The 15,629-nt window shown below is 36.7% G+C and overlaps 1 protein-coding gene across 2 annotated transcripts in view; it reads right to left on the reverse strand.

Moving 5' to 3' along the window:
• Positions 1 to 15,629, reverse strand: part of LHFPL1 (LHFPL tetraspan subfamily member 1) — a 50,901-nt gene that overhangs the window by 16,826 nt on the left and 18,446 nt on the right. For both annotated transcript variants that reach the window (XM_039874771.1, XM_039874770.1), the window contains one exon: positions 13,245 to 13,343. In XM_039874771.1, the coding sequence (XP_039730705.1) occupies positions 13,245 to 13,343 (99 nt within the window). The remainder of the gene's footprint in view (positions 1 to 13,244; positions 13,344 to 15,629) is intronic.

The following is a 15,629-nucleotide window of genomic DNA, read 5'->3' on the forward strand; positions in this document are numbered from 1 at the left end:
TGAAGGGAAAAGAGCCTAGGATGAGGGTTACGGGGAACTGTATTTAAAACCATGCCTTGTCATTTACAAACCGAAACTCTGGGCAAGTCACTTAACTTTTCTAAGTTTCAGCTTCCCCATGGGTAAAATGGAAGTGACACCACCTACCTCACAGAGCAGCTGTGAAGGTCAAATGAGATGACATATATAAAGCACTTAGCACAGCACCAAGAATGATCAATATTTCTTTGGCTCCTTTTGCTCTCAGCTAAACGTCTTTTAACTAGTCCACTAATTCCCAAAAATGTCTGGAGAGAGCTTTAAAATACAGATTTTTGGCCTTGCTCCAGATCTGTGAAATTATTATCTCTGAGTAGAGAGCCCAGATAATTTTGATGCACAGTTCACTGGGGAATCACATGAACCAGCATATATTCTTAGCTTAAACTGGTCTAGCTTTTAGATGAAAAGTGTAAGGGGATCACTATTTATTGAGAACCTACATTTGGTTAAGAGCAATGCTAAGAGCTTTACTGGAAAGATGTATTTGTATGCAATTTCTCCCAATTCACCTGGGTGGCACTTGGCGAAGATGGTTTAAAAAGTTATATGACAGAGTACACAGATGTATATTTTCACCCCTGTAAGTCTAACTTTGCCAGAGAACTGCTTCTAGGATGTACAGGAGTTGTTCTTGGTTTTCCTTTTGGTTCCTGCTCTTGAAACCCATTTTATTTTATTAAAAAACCTTTTGGTTCAGTCTAACCTATAATAATAACCATAATAATAGCTGTTATTCTTAACATTTACTGAGTGCAGCAGGCCCTGTATTAAATGTTTTAGGTTTCTTGTTTAATTTAATCCTCATGAAAGCCCTGTGAAATGGATGCTACAGTATTAACACCCCCATTTAAAAAACATGATGTCTATTTTAAAACAAAAGCTTAGGATACAGTATCATTCCAGAGTAGATAGGGCAAGACAAACGCTCACCAAAGGTGAAGGGGACAAAGAAAGCTGATGCTGAGGTGTATAGAAGGAAATAGAGTGAAGGAAACAAAAACAAGGAAATTAAGCGTGAATCACATTCTTTGATCTGAGGACCAGAGGCGGGATTGAGAAAGCAGCATAGAACAGAATGAATACTCCTAACTTTACTGCCATCTTGTGGTGGTATGATGTATATACAGACAACTGGTTCTCAATTCTGCATTCATTGTTTCAGTCAGTGAGCTTTCTAGACCTTCTGCAAGGCACTGAGTAGGGAAATAAGGCCACATAAAGCAGAGGACCTGCCTTTGAGACATTTTTAGAGCCTTGTCTCCCTCAGAAGTCACAAGCTAGAAGTCACTTTAGGGAAAAACTACTGTAGGGGTAAGTGGACTATTTCAGGAAAGGCAGAAATATTTATAAGCCCATATATTTTTGTATTCAAAATAAAAAATAACTTAGCATCCTATGGATGTATAGAGTTTCATTATTTTAAGTTCTTCACTATTTTTAATATAAGATGTTCAATGAGAAAACTGGCACTCAATTTTAGGCAATAAAATAATAGGGAGGAAAATACAGCAGTTTATCTGCTTTCTTAATTTTTTATCCCTTACGCACATAGGGCATTGTTTTTGTAAAGCACATTTATGTGTGCTTTGTCATTTCATGGCCAAAACAAACCCTGAAGATAGATAAAATCATCCTCACTTTAGGGAAATAGGCTTAATGAATTGAAATCTATATGTGGAATCAAAAAAAAGCCAAAGTCATAAAAAAATAGAGAGCAAAAGGGTGATTACAAGGGGCTTGTGGGACTTGGGGAAGGGCAGATGTTATTAAATGGTACAAACTTGCAGTGAGTAGTAAATAAGCCTTAAAGATCTAAAGCACTGTATAGTGGGTATAGACAACAATATTGTACTACAGTCATCAAACTTGTGAAGAGACTAGAACTTAATTATTCCAACCACTAAAAAAAAAAAAAGATTATGTAATGTGATAGATGTGCTAACTATCACTACAATGGCAATCATATTACATATATAAATGTATCAAATTAACACATTGTACACCTCAAATTTATATAATGCTATATGTCAAATATATATTTGATTCTTTTTTTAAATTTTATTATTAGTTTCAAGTATATGTACATTGGTTAGACATTTATATAGTTTATAAAACGATTCTTCTAATTGACCTTTCTCTCCTCTGGCTCTCCACCTTGCCATTACATTAATGTTAATTGTATTCTCTATGCCATGATCCCCATTCCCTTGACCATCTATCAACTACTAATTTGTACTTCTTTAACCTTTCACAAACAAAAGGACTTGGCTATGGTCACACAGTAAGATGGCAACAGAGAGCACCAAAGAGTGCCAAGCACCAGAGATATGCAGTTGAATTAAGTTGCTCCCTGACCCACAGATTCCATTCTGCCTTCTCTAGCTTAGCCCAACTTCTCCTCTGGAGGGAGACTCCTCCCCATGTGGGCTAGGAGGGTAACTGAAAAACCTTAAGCAGCAGTTGAGCCACAAGTTTTCTAGAAAGACTGGCTGCCCAGGGTATTCTAGTTTATGATGCTTAATGAATGAGTTACTTTTGGTAATCCCTTTGGCAGATTCCTACCCCTCATCCCCATGAGTGAGTGATATTAAAAGGCTCCTTTCCTCTAGGAGGGCTGCCTTAAATAGACTGGTTTATTTTTTTCAATATTCTTCTGGTACATGCTAGACTGAACAAATAGAAAAATATAAAATTAGATCAAAGGCCACACCCTAAATGTAGGCAGGTCACAACAGGGAGCTAGGTAGGTACCTGGGATCCATGGTTGCTCATCAGTCTCTTTCAATAAAATCTATATAAAAACAGGGAAACCAAAGCTCAGAGTGGAAAAGTAATATGCTCAAGCAAGCTTAGAGAAATTAAAACCCAGCTGTCCTTATACCCAAGCCAGGGCTATTTCCAACACACTCTGCTGCCCCTCTGTGGACATGGGAACATGTTGAGCTGCCTCATTGTGCTCTGGTGAGCACAAGAAAACAGACTGTCCATAATGAAGGAAACTAACAGAGAGGAAGGTAACAGGAAATGCCTGGAAACTGAACCCACAATGGACAAACCCAGAGTTGCCGTAAAAGGCTTCAAACTGGCAAGAATGAGGAAATGATGGGAGAGCAAAAGAAATTAACCTCTGAGAGAGGAAACACAGAGAGCACACAAAAGGGCTGTGGGTAGCTTCTTCCACAGGCCTTTATCAAGTTCAGTGGGTCCTCCTTCCCAGTAGCCAAGCCTGAGGCATCCTGGGCTGACTACCTACTAACAGCAAGTTACATATAGTGCAGCCTATTGTGCCAAATGCTTTGTATGTGTGTATTACTTAATCTTTTCAATAACCTTATGGAGAAATATATTTTTATCAATCCCAATTAACGAAGACACAGAGGGGTTAAATAGTTGTGTGCCTGGAGCACACAACTAGTAAGTGGCAGGGTTCAAATTTGAAACTAGGTTTTTCTATCATTAACTTGTGTTTTCATCCATCGTGCCATATAGTAGGTCTTTGCTGTAATAGGTTTTTTTTTTTTTTTCCTGAAAACTACTGAGAACATTTTCATTTCAACAACTGGTATCGGTTATAATGATGATGATAGTACCAGACAGCTACTATTGACTGGTTACTAGGTGTTTTGCATATGTGATCTCATTTAACGCTCACAACAGCTGGGGTAGCAGTAAGCTCTCAAATGTCCAAGGTCACAGAACCAAGGATAAAATTATGCTAAAGCTCACTCTTATCACTGGTCAATCCTTCAATGGGTTCTTCTCTGGCTCCCACTGTTCTTGATGCCAATTAGAGACTTGGTAAAGAATAACTAGGAGGAGGAGTTAAATATATCAATTTAGTGTTAGATTGAGAAGGATTCATTTGTGTGAAATCAAGTCCATGAAATTTTCATTTGATGGCTAGATTCCAATTAACAACCATAGAAACACCTTTTTTCAGCTTAAATCTTTCATTTACTTAATAAAATTAAAGTATGAGAAAGTATGCACTTGACAGAGCTATTGCTGGTAGGCTTTGTCTAACTTTTCCCATCTTACTGAATGGTTGATTCACTCAACAAACAAATATTGGATAGCCACTGAGCAGCGTCTGCCCTGTGTGAGAGGAAGCTAGTCACAATCCCTTAGTTTGGGGCCTTGAAAAATTCACCTTCCTTGAAACTGGCCCACCTTCTTAAACCATATACAAGAATAAACTCAAAATGAATTAAAGATTTAAACGTAAGACTCCAAACCATAAAACTTCTAGAAGAAAACATAAGCAGTAAACTCTTTCATATTGCTATTAGTAACTTCTTTTGTGATATATCTTCTCGGGCAAGGGAAACAAAAGAGAAATTAAACAAATTTGACTACATCAAACTAAAAAGTTTTTGCACAGCAAAAGAAACCATCATCAACAAAAAAAGAACAACCTACGGAAGCGGAGAAGATATTTGCTTATAATACATCTGATAAGAGGTTAATATCTAAAATTTATAAAGAACTCATACAAGTCAACAACAACAACAAAAACAATACAATTAAAAAATGGGCAGAACACCTGAACATATATTTCTCTAAAGAGGAAGGCCAATAGACATATGAAAAGATGCTCAAGATCACTAATAATCAGAGAGATATAAATTAAAACCACAATGAGATATCATCTCACACCTGTCAGAACAGCTATCATCAATAAATCTAAAAAGACAATAAGTGTTGGTGAGGATATGGAGAAAAAGGAACCCTTGTACACTGTTAATGAGATTGCAAATTCATACAGCTACTGTGGAAAACAGGAGGTTCCTCAAAAAATTAAAAATGGATCTACCTTGTGACCCAGCAATTGCACTTCGGGGTATTTATCCAATGAAAACCAAAACAATAATTCGTAAAGATTTATGCATCCCTATGCACATGGCAGCGCTATTCACAATAGCCAAAGAGCAACTTAAATTCCCATCAACAGACGATTGCATAAAGAAATTATGGTATATATATTATATATGTGTGTGTGTGTGTGTGTGTGTGTGTGTGTGTATACACATACACACACAATGGAATATTACTCAGCCATAATAAAATGAAATCCTACCATTTGCAACAACATGGATGGACCTAGAGGTTTTATGCTGAGCGAAATAAGTCAGACAGAGAAAGATAAAGACTATATTATATCACTTACATGTGGAATCTAAGGAATAAAAAGAACAAACTAATTGAAACAGACTGAGAAATATGAAGGACAATCTGGTATGGCTAGAGGGGTGGGGGATTAGGGGCTGGGAGAAAGGAGTGAAGGTTTAAGGAAGTACAAATTAGTAGTTAATAGATGGTCACTGGGATGGGGAGCACGGCAGAGGGAATGCAGTTAGCATTAATGTAATGGCTAGGTGTAGAGCCAAAGGAGAGAAAGAGCAGTCAGGGGGATCATTTTATAAACTATATAAATATCTAACCAATGTACTGTATACTTAAAACTAATAATAAAATAAAATAAGTACTACTAGTAATATAATTAATTAAAAAATATGCTAAGTAAAAGAGGCCAAACACAAAAGTCACATATTATATGATTTCATTTATATGAAAAGTTCAGAATAAGCAAATCTATATTGACCATGGTTGCCAGGAGCTGGGCACAGGGTAAATGGAGAGTAACTTCTAATGGGTAAAGGGTTTATTTTGGGAGTTATGAAAATATTCTGGAATTGAATAGTGGCAATGATTACACGAACTTGTGAATATACTAAAAACCACTAATTATATACTTTAAAGGGGAAAATTTTATAGTATGTGCATTATATATTTAAAAAGGTATTTTTTAAAGTAAAATTACAGGTCTAACAACCAAGTATGAGAAATATGCTAAATCTTCAGCTTTCTCTATCTCAACTAGCAGGATCAGTAGCTTGCTTCCCTTTTCTCTGCACTTGACACATCTCTATAGCCCTTCCCTCATGTTGTGCTTGTACAGTGAACAACTCCTTTCTCCAAAAATAGGTCAGGTGAGACTAAAAAAAAAAAAAGCAGTCTGAGGCAACGGTGAAAAAGAGAAGTAATGGAGCACAAGCTGTAGGTAATGGGTGGCTTCATTGTTCCAAAATCTCTCCTACAATTGAGAATACTCAAAGAACCTAGATATTTCCCTTTTCACTCTCTTCTATCATTGTAGGTTAGAAAAATATTTTGAAGTGTTTCAATTATAAGTCTAATCTGTTCACAATTCACAATAGTGAACTTAAGCCATTCTAGAGTTGGCAATCATATAAGAGTCAAGAATTACTTCTAGGTCCTTCGGAAACATAGCAGAGTGAGAGAAGTCCTCAAATCTCTCCCCTTGAAACAACAATAAGCTGAACATTTAAAACTCAACAAAAAACACCCAGACTATACACCAGCACATCTGAGCATGGGATCTGTGCATAACAGCTACAACAGGTCAGAACCCTGGGTGTCAGGCGGTGGACTTGGAGAAATAAAGAAGCTGCCTCTCACAGCCGCCAGAGATCCTTGCAGCAGGAGGGAGAGGGGTGAAGGTGCAGCGACTTCCCTTATTAGCCTGTGTGGAAGTGTCAGGACTTTTCTACGCAGCCTGCAGCAGGGCTCGGTCATCAGGCAGAAAGCAGAGAAGAGGGATGGGACAGCAGAGAAACAATAGTTGATTTTTACTGGTCCCAGCTGAAAAACTGAGGCTGAGCCACAGCCCCCAAACTCTAACCCAGAGGGTCCCTCCTCCCATACCCTCTGAGACCTAACACTGCGGAGACGCAGGGGAATCTGAGCAAATGCTACCGAAACTGTTGCTAACACTGACAGGGACTGAAACTGAGAGTAGCAAGTGTGATTAAATATCTACAAGAAAATAAAAAAGACATTTAGCCTTTATGTAAACCAAGGATCCAAGAGGCTTAGACGCCACCTACTGGAAACCAAAAGAAAAGTGCCTTCTCTGCAGCTGGCTAAAGAGAGACCTTTATACAATAAATATACTTTCTGTAAAAACAACAGAATACACTTCCATTAATGACCGGGTGGAGAAACAGTCCATTAAACACCATGAATAACCAAGGTGACAAGGCATCTTAGAAAGAAAGAGAAAAATCTCCAGAAAATAAGCTTATAGACATAGAAATATGCGACTTAAATGACAGAATTCAAATTGATACTTCTGAAAAAACTCAATGAGATCCAAAACAACTCAAATCAACAATTTCAGAAATTGAAAAAAAAAAAAAACTAGATGAGCAGAGCAAGGAGATTGAAACACTTAAAAGGAACCAAATCGAACTTCTGGAGATGAAGAAGGCACTGCAAGAGAAGAAAAATAAAATAGCAAGCTTGAGAAATAGAGTCAACCAAATGGAGGAAAGGATCAGTGATGTTGAAGACAGAAATCTAGAAATAAATCAGAAAGATAAAGAGAGAAACTGAAAAATGAAAAATAATGAAAGAGAAATACAAGAACTACCTGATACCATCAGCAGAGAAAACATAAGAATAATGGGCATTACCGAAGGTGAGGAAAAGGAGCAGGCACTAGAAAGCATTTTCAGATAAATAGTGGGTGAAAATTTCCCAAATCTAACGAATGAGCTGGAGCTAGGAATACAAGTAGTCAACAGAACTTCCAATTATCTCAACCCCAAAAGGCATACACCAAGATACACTGTATTAAAGTTATCAAAAATCGACTACAAAGATAGAATTCTCAGGGCAGCTGGGAAAAGAAGATGGTAAATTATAAAATAAAACCCCTTGGATTATCATCAGACTTCTCAGCACAAATCTTACAAGCCAGAAAGGAATGGATTCAAATATTTAAACTATTAAGTGAAAGGAATTACCAGCCTAGAATAATGTATTCGGCTAAGCTCTCCTTTAGATATGAAAGAAAAATTAAGACTTTTCCAGACATACAAAAATTCTACTACAGGGCCTGCACTATAGGAAATACTAAAAGGTGTCAGCTCATCTAAAACAAAATAACAAAACAACAACAACAAAAAATACATAATTAAGAGTAAAGTGACTATCAGGAAAGTAGAAGCAGAGGAGTGTGAGCATTATTAAGAACAGGGCGTTATAAGCTTAAATAATAAGAGAATGGCTATAGCAAGAGAGTAATGAACGTTCAGCATACATAGGGACAAACTGAGATAATAATGACTGAAAAGGGGTGGATTCAAAGATCCAAATTCACAAAGGGGAAAGGAGATAAGGCACATGCAGAAGAAAATGGATGACTATATATGTGTGTGTGTGTGTGTGTATACGTATATATATATAGTCGTATATATATACATGTATATACATACACACACACACACACACACACACACACAATATATATATATATATATATATATATATATATATATATATATATATAAAAAACTATCCTTTACATATTTCCATATTCATAATGGTAACCACACAACAAAGATTCAGACCTGAAGTATATAACATAAAACAAGAAAAACCAGAGAGAAAATCCACAAAAGCAAATGAAAATAAAGAAAATAGAAACATAAGGACAAGGAAGCAATGGAAACACCAAGCTACAAGAAATCAAAAGATAAAATGGCTATGAAAAGACCTCATATTTTAATAACCACCCTAAATATAAATGGACTGAACTCACCAATAAAAAGTCACAGAGTTGCAGAATGGATCAAAAAACCAAAACCCAAACATATGCTGCCTCCAGGAGACACATCTCAGCTGCAAAGACAAATATAGACTGAAAGTGAAAGGGTAGAAAATGATATTTCAAGCAAATGGCATTCTGAGAAAACAGGGAGTAGCAGTACTAATATTGGATGAATTAGACTTCAAAAAAAAAAAAGGTAGAGAAAGACACTGAAGGACATAGCATAATAATAAAGGGAATCTTGCACCAAGAAGACGTAACACTTTTTAATATCTATGCTCCCAATCAGGGAGCCCTGAAATATATAAAGCAATTACTAACAGAACGAAACGGAGAAACAGACCAAAACACTATCATAGTGTGGACCTAAATACCCCACTGTCGGATATAGACAGATCATCTAAACAGAAAATCAATAAGGAAATAACATCCTTAAATGACACATTAGACCAACCTGATATAATTGACATTTACAGAGTCTTCCATCCCAAAACAGCTGCTTATACATTCTTCTCTAGTGCACATGGAACATTCTCAAGAATTGACCACATACTGGGGCACAGAGATAGCCTCAACAAATATAAGAGGGTTGAAATCATACCAATCATATTCTCTGATCATAATGCTTTGAAACAAGAGATCAACTGCAGAAAGAAATCAGGAAGAACCACAAATACATGGAGATTAAATAACATGCTACTGAAGAATAACTGGGTCAGGAAAGAAATAAAAAGAGAAATCAAGACATACATAGAAATGAATGACAATTATAATAATACAAGGTATCAAAACTTGTGGGACATGGCAAAAGTGGTAAAAAGAGGAAAGTTCATATCATTACAGGCCTATCTCCAAAAACAAGAATGAGCCCAAATAAACAACCTATTGCTTCATCTTAAAAAACTAGAAAAGAAAGAACAAATGAGGCCTAAAGTTAGCAAAAAAAAAAAAAAAAAAGGAAATCATCAAAATTAGAGCAGAAATAAATGAAATTGAAAACAAAAAAATAGAAAACATAAATACAAAAAGAAGGTAGTTCTTTGAGAAGATTAATAAAATTGACAAACCCCTGGTTAGACTAACTAAAGAAAAAAGAGAAAGGATACAAACAAACAAAATCAGGGATGAAAGAGGAAAATTATGACTGACACCGCAGAAATACAAAAGATCATGCAAGAATACTATGAAAAAGTATATAATAAAAAATGTAATAATCTAGAAGAAATGGACCAGTGCATAGAAAAATACAATCCTCCTGGACTGAATCAAGAAGATCTGGAAAATCTAAATAGACTAATCAGCATTATGGAAATTGAAACAATTATCAAAACCCACCAAAAAGTAAAAGTCCAGGACCAGATGGCTTCACCAGTGAATTCTATCAAATATTAAAAGCATATTTAATCCTTATTCTCCTCAAAATTTTCCAAAAATTCAAAGAAGAGGTCATACTTCCCAACTCATTTTATGAGGCCAATATCACCCTGATACGAAAACCTAGTAAAGATTACACAAAAAAAGAAAACTACAGACCGACATCTCTCATGAACACAGATGCAAAAATTCTAAAGAAAATACTAGCTAACCAAATATAGCAACATATAAAAAAGATTATACATCACTATCAAGTGGGCTTCATCTTAGGGGCACAAGGATGGTTGAACAAATGAAAATTGAATCATATGATACACCGCTTAAACAAATTAAAAAATAAGAATCATATGATTATATCAATAGATGCAGAAAAAGCCTTTGACAAGATACAGCATCCATTTATGATCAAAACACTTAACAAAATTGGTATAGAACATAATAAAGGCCATCTATGACAAACCCTCAGCCAACATTATATTTAATGGTGAAATACTAAAAATCTTCCCTCTAAGATCAGGAACAAGGCAAGGCTGTTCATTATCGCCATTGATATTCAATATAACATTGGAGGTCCTAGCAAGTGCAATCAGACAAGAGAAAGATATAAAAGGCAACCAAATAGGAAAGGAAGAAGTCAAATTGTCACTATTTGTGGATGATATGATTCTCTATATAGAAAATCCTAAAGACTCCACCAGAACACTACTAGAAACAATTAGCAAATACAGTACAGTCTTTGGATACAAAAATCAACATTCAAAAATCCATAGCGTTCCTATAGTCTGATAATGAAGCATCGGAAAAAAAGTAGAAAAAAGTAATTCCTTTCGCAATTGCAACATAAAGAATAAAATACCTAGGAATAAATATAATGAAACATGTGAAGGATCTATATAATGAAAACCACACGACTCTATTAAAAGAAATGGAAGAAGATACAAAGAAATGGAAAGATATTCCGTGTTCTTGGATTCGAAGAACTAATATAGTTAAAATGACCATATTACCTAAAGCATTATACAGATTTAATGCAATTATCATCAAAATCCCATCAGCATTTTTTAAAGAAACAGAACAAAAAAAAACATCAGATTTGTATAAAAGCATAAAAGATCCAAATTGCCAAAGCCATCCTGATAAAAAAGAATGAGGCTGGAGGCATCACTCTGCCCAACTTCAAATTATACTACAAAGCGACAGTAATCAATTGGGCATGATATTAGCAGCAAAACAGACACACGGACCAGTGGAACAGAATTGAGCGTCCAGAAGTAAACCCATATTTATATGGGCAAATAATTTATGACAAAAAAGCCAGAAACTTAGAGTGGAGAAAGGAAAACCTGTTCAATAAATGGTGCTGGGAAAATTGGAAGGTCACCTGCAAAAGAATGAAACTAAACTTTTGTCTATCACCACACACCAATATTAACTCAAAATGGATTAAGAACCTGAATATGAGACCAGAATCAATAAAATGCATAGAAGAAAACATAGGAACTAAACTCAAAGCCCTTGGACTTAAAGAGGATTTTATGAATTTGACCTCAAAGGCAAGAGAAGTAAAAGCTAAAATAAATAAGTGGGACTACATCAAACTAAAAAGCTTCTGCTCAGTTATAGATATTGTCAACAAGGTAAGGAGACAACCATTCAAATGGGAAAATATATTTGCGTGCAATGCCTCCGATAAGAGTCTAATATCCAAACTATACAAAGAACTCATATGACTCAATAACAACAAACAAAAATTCCAATCAAAAAATGGGCAGAGGACCTGAACAGATACTTCTCCATAGAGGACATACAAATGGCCAACAAATATATGAAAAGATGCTCAACATCACTAGCTATTAAGAAAATGCAAATCAAAACCACAATGTGATGCCATCTCACACCTGTTAGAATAGCTATAATCAACAGTACAAGTAATAACAAATGTTGGAGAAGATGCAGAGAAAAAGGAACATTCATACACTGCAGGTGGGACTGCAAATTGGTACAGCCACTATGGAAAACAATATGGAGGTTCCTCAAAAATGTAAGAATTGATCTACCATATCATCTAGCAATCCCTCTACTAGCAATCCCCCCAAAGACTTGAAAGCCCATGTTAGAAAAGATATTTGCACACCGAAGTTCATAGCAGCACTATTCACAGAGGCCAGGACATGGGAGCAACCGAAGTGTCCTACAATAGATGATTGGCTAAAGAAGCTGTGGTACATATATACAATGGAATATTACTCAGCCATAAGAAGAGGTGAAATTCTGCCATTTGTGACAACATGGATGGACCTCAAGATAATCATGCTAAGCAAAATAAGCCAAAGTTGAAAATTACATGATATCACTTAATGTGGGATAGAAACCTAAAAACAACAAATGAACAGGACAAACGGAGACTCAGGGACATGATAATGGACTAGTGGTTACCAGAGGGTTGGGGGTGGGGTTGTAGGGAAAAGGTAGACGGATTCAAAGGGGTCAAATATAGAGGGGTCGGGTGAGGGTGAAGTGGGTAAAGGGGATCAAATATATGTTAGCTTAAGGAAACTGCACTCTGGGTGCTAATATAGAATATATAGATATCAAATTGTAATGTACACCTGAAAATTATATAATTATATTAACAAATGTTACCCCAATAAGCTTAAAGAAAAAGAATTTCTTCTGTCACATCATCTAATATTTAACAGCTTTTGCCTTTAACATGCCAGTAACAATTCCCAATATATAACCTAGCTTCCTAATATTTGATGTAAACCCAATTACCTCTTGTTATATCTGCAGTGGAATATGAGAAGAGATACTATTGATTTATATTTGGAAATCTCTCTAGAAGGAAATACTAATGGGAATCGGGATTTATTCAGAGGATGACAGATCATCGGTCCCCAAGCATTTGAAATTCATCTGTAGCTAGGGTTGTCCCAAACTGGTCACAGGACTCTGGGTCAAAGTGCATAAAGGGTGTGGAGAGACATAGTCAAATAAGTGGAATTTATGTCCACAACATATGAGTTAGCAAGGCCAGTTGAATCTGGTCACGCCACCGCTTCTCACAAGCTAACATAATGAGAGAGATTCAGGTAAGCACCTCTAGCAAGCAGAGGCCCATCCAAGAGGTGAAGTACTTTAAAAAGCAGATTCCCAATGAACCGCCAGTGCCATCATGCCCAGGCCACCTTACCTAACTGAAATTGATTGGAGATATTCCCGCATGTTTGCATTATCTCTGGGCTATTCCATCCTAAGGGGTATAATGCACAGCCTGAGCTTATCAGCAGCCCTAGAAAGAAAACACACACAGGTAGAAAATTATAATAGGTCTCCTGTTACCCCCAAATTCCCTCTGTTTTCACTTAGCTCAGATTCTGCCTCCTCCACTCAGATTTTGCCTCTCCCCTTTACCCCAAATGTCTATGACACTACCAAATCAACAGGATTTCTTTGCCATGCCATAGGTGGTAAGTTGCAGTGGTATTAAAAGAAACAACTCATAAAGGGCAGTACTGGGAATTGAGACAGGTCAATGTACTTTTTTACAGCCGAAATATTTTCCAAAATGACTTACAAAGTTAAATTGACCTCTCTAACCAGACTCCTCTTCTATCTTGATCTGATTTATAAAGAATCACAATGTAGAGACTGCTACTCTTTCCTAAAATTCAGCCTTTTCTAAGAGTCAAGTAGATCCCTGGCAGTTGAAGGTAGATCATGATTTCTGTAACTCCTAATAAGCTGCCAGATTGAGATCTCCAGAAGGCATACATGTTGAGCAGGCTTCTCCTTGAGAGCAGGGCACCAGACTCCCTTGTCCAGAAATACTTTCTTTTTCTTAGAAATCATTCCAAATTCATGCTAAGCATGTTCCCTTTCTTCAGCTTTCAACACCTTCCAATGTGCCCTTTGACTTCATCTCCACTTTGTTTAGGTCATTTAGTCACTACAGGGAAATTTTGTGGGATCTTAGTGATAACCTACTCTTTTGACCAGAGATACAAATCTGGGTCTGCTTGCCAACACTACCTGTTAAGGGCAATTGCCTCATCCACAACTCTTGCTTGCTGCCTAGGTTTACACTTTAGAAACTTGGATCTCCCCCTCCCCACCGTGCCTTTGGTGACAGTGGATTGGACCAAGCACTGGCATCTGAGACATAGCAAGCAAATTCATTGGCTGACCAGTAACAGGTGACATCATAACCTGGCATTACAGATGAGCTGAGCAAGATTCTTGTTTCTGAAAATTTTAATCGAGAAACATAGAGATACTGAACTAGTTAGCAGATAGAGCAGAAGTTGAGAAAAAAAAAAACACCAGGGGGTAGAACCAAGTCTGTGTTAAGCTGAGTCTGTGTTGAGCTACAGTCAAGTTCAATCTAAAGTTATGAGTAGACATCACTTCTGGGTAAGCTGAGACAATTGATTGGTAGAGTGAAAGAATACAGTGGCATGAAGCAAGCATACCATGAGGACAAACTCCACACTGTCCATAAAAGAGCTAGAGAGAATTCAATTCTTCCCAATTGTTTTCAAGTTCACTTTCCTTATGTTACAATAAACTCCCTTTTCATTGAGAGATCTCAAGAGAGTCTCCTACTCGCAACCAAGAGAGCTTAATTACAAGAAGATTATACTTGGGTGCTACATCAAAGGTCATGGGATGGTCACCTGCCACGAATGCAGATGCAGAAACTAACATAAAACACAGAACCTTTAGAGAGCAGATGCTTGACCAATGGTGAATGAATGGCATATTTATAGGTTTCAGAGCTATAGGGCTCAGCTGAACAGTAAAAAGCAGACTGCTCCAAGGACTGCTGGCTTTGCCTTTACTTCACTGAGGAAAATTCCATATATACTCCGAGAAGCTCATAAGCCCACTTTGCCTTCAGATGAATCCTTTTGGAAGAAAATCTCAAAGCATTCTGTAAGCTTGTCTGCAACACAACCATCAGGTTTTGATACTCAGTGAGGCGAGAGAAAATGGCAAAAAGCTTAGGAAATAGGAGAAAGAGTTTAAATAAGAGAACAGAGAGAACTTTCTTACAGTGAGAAAGAGTTTAGACACTAAATCAAAATGACAAATTAAGGTTAAGCATTAACCTTGTTGAAGGAATTCCATTCCTTCAATGGAATGCTTAAATTAGAAGGTATTCTTATTTGTCTCATAGTCTTAAAGGAAATGGAACTGGTCACTCAAATAATTTCCTAGGCTCTGGAATTTCTCCAGTGGCAATGCAACAACACTTTCCCACTTTTTATTTTCACTACAGATAACTGAAATCCTACAATGAAGAGGTATGAGCAAGAGTGTGTGAGCCCAGAGTATACACAATGGGTTAAGGACAAAATTAAAGATGAAACTTAAGCCTTTTTCTGCTTCCAGGGTATGCCTTTTGAGTGAAGAGTTAATAAAAAGTGAACTTTCTTACACCAGCTAGGAAGGAAAGAACACAAGTTTATAAAAGGAGAGCAGTTTGGCTTTCCAGCCTCCACATTCAGATCTCCGGGAATGGCATGAACTCTGGCTTCTCAAGCAGGAAGTAGTGCAGGCCAAACGACTTTTTTTT

The sequence above is a fragment of the Pteropus medius genome, unplaced genomic scaffold, assembly GCF_902729225.1.
Source record: "Pteropus medius unplaced genomic scaffold, Ma_sr-lr_union100, whole genome shotgun sequence".
Lineage (NCBI taxonomy): Eukaryota > Metazoa > Chordata > Mammalia > Chiroptera > Pteropodidae > Pteropus > Pteropus medius.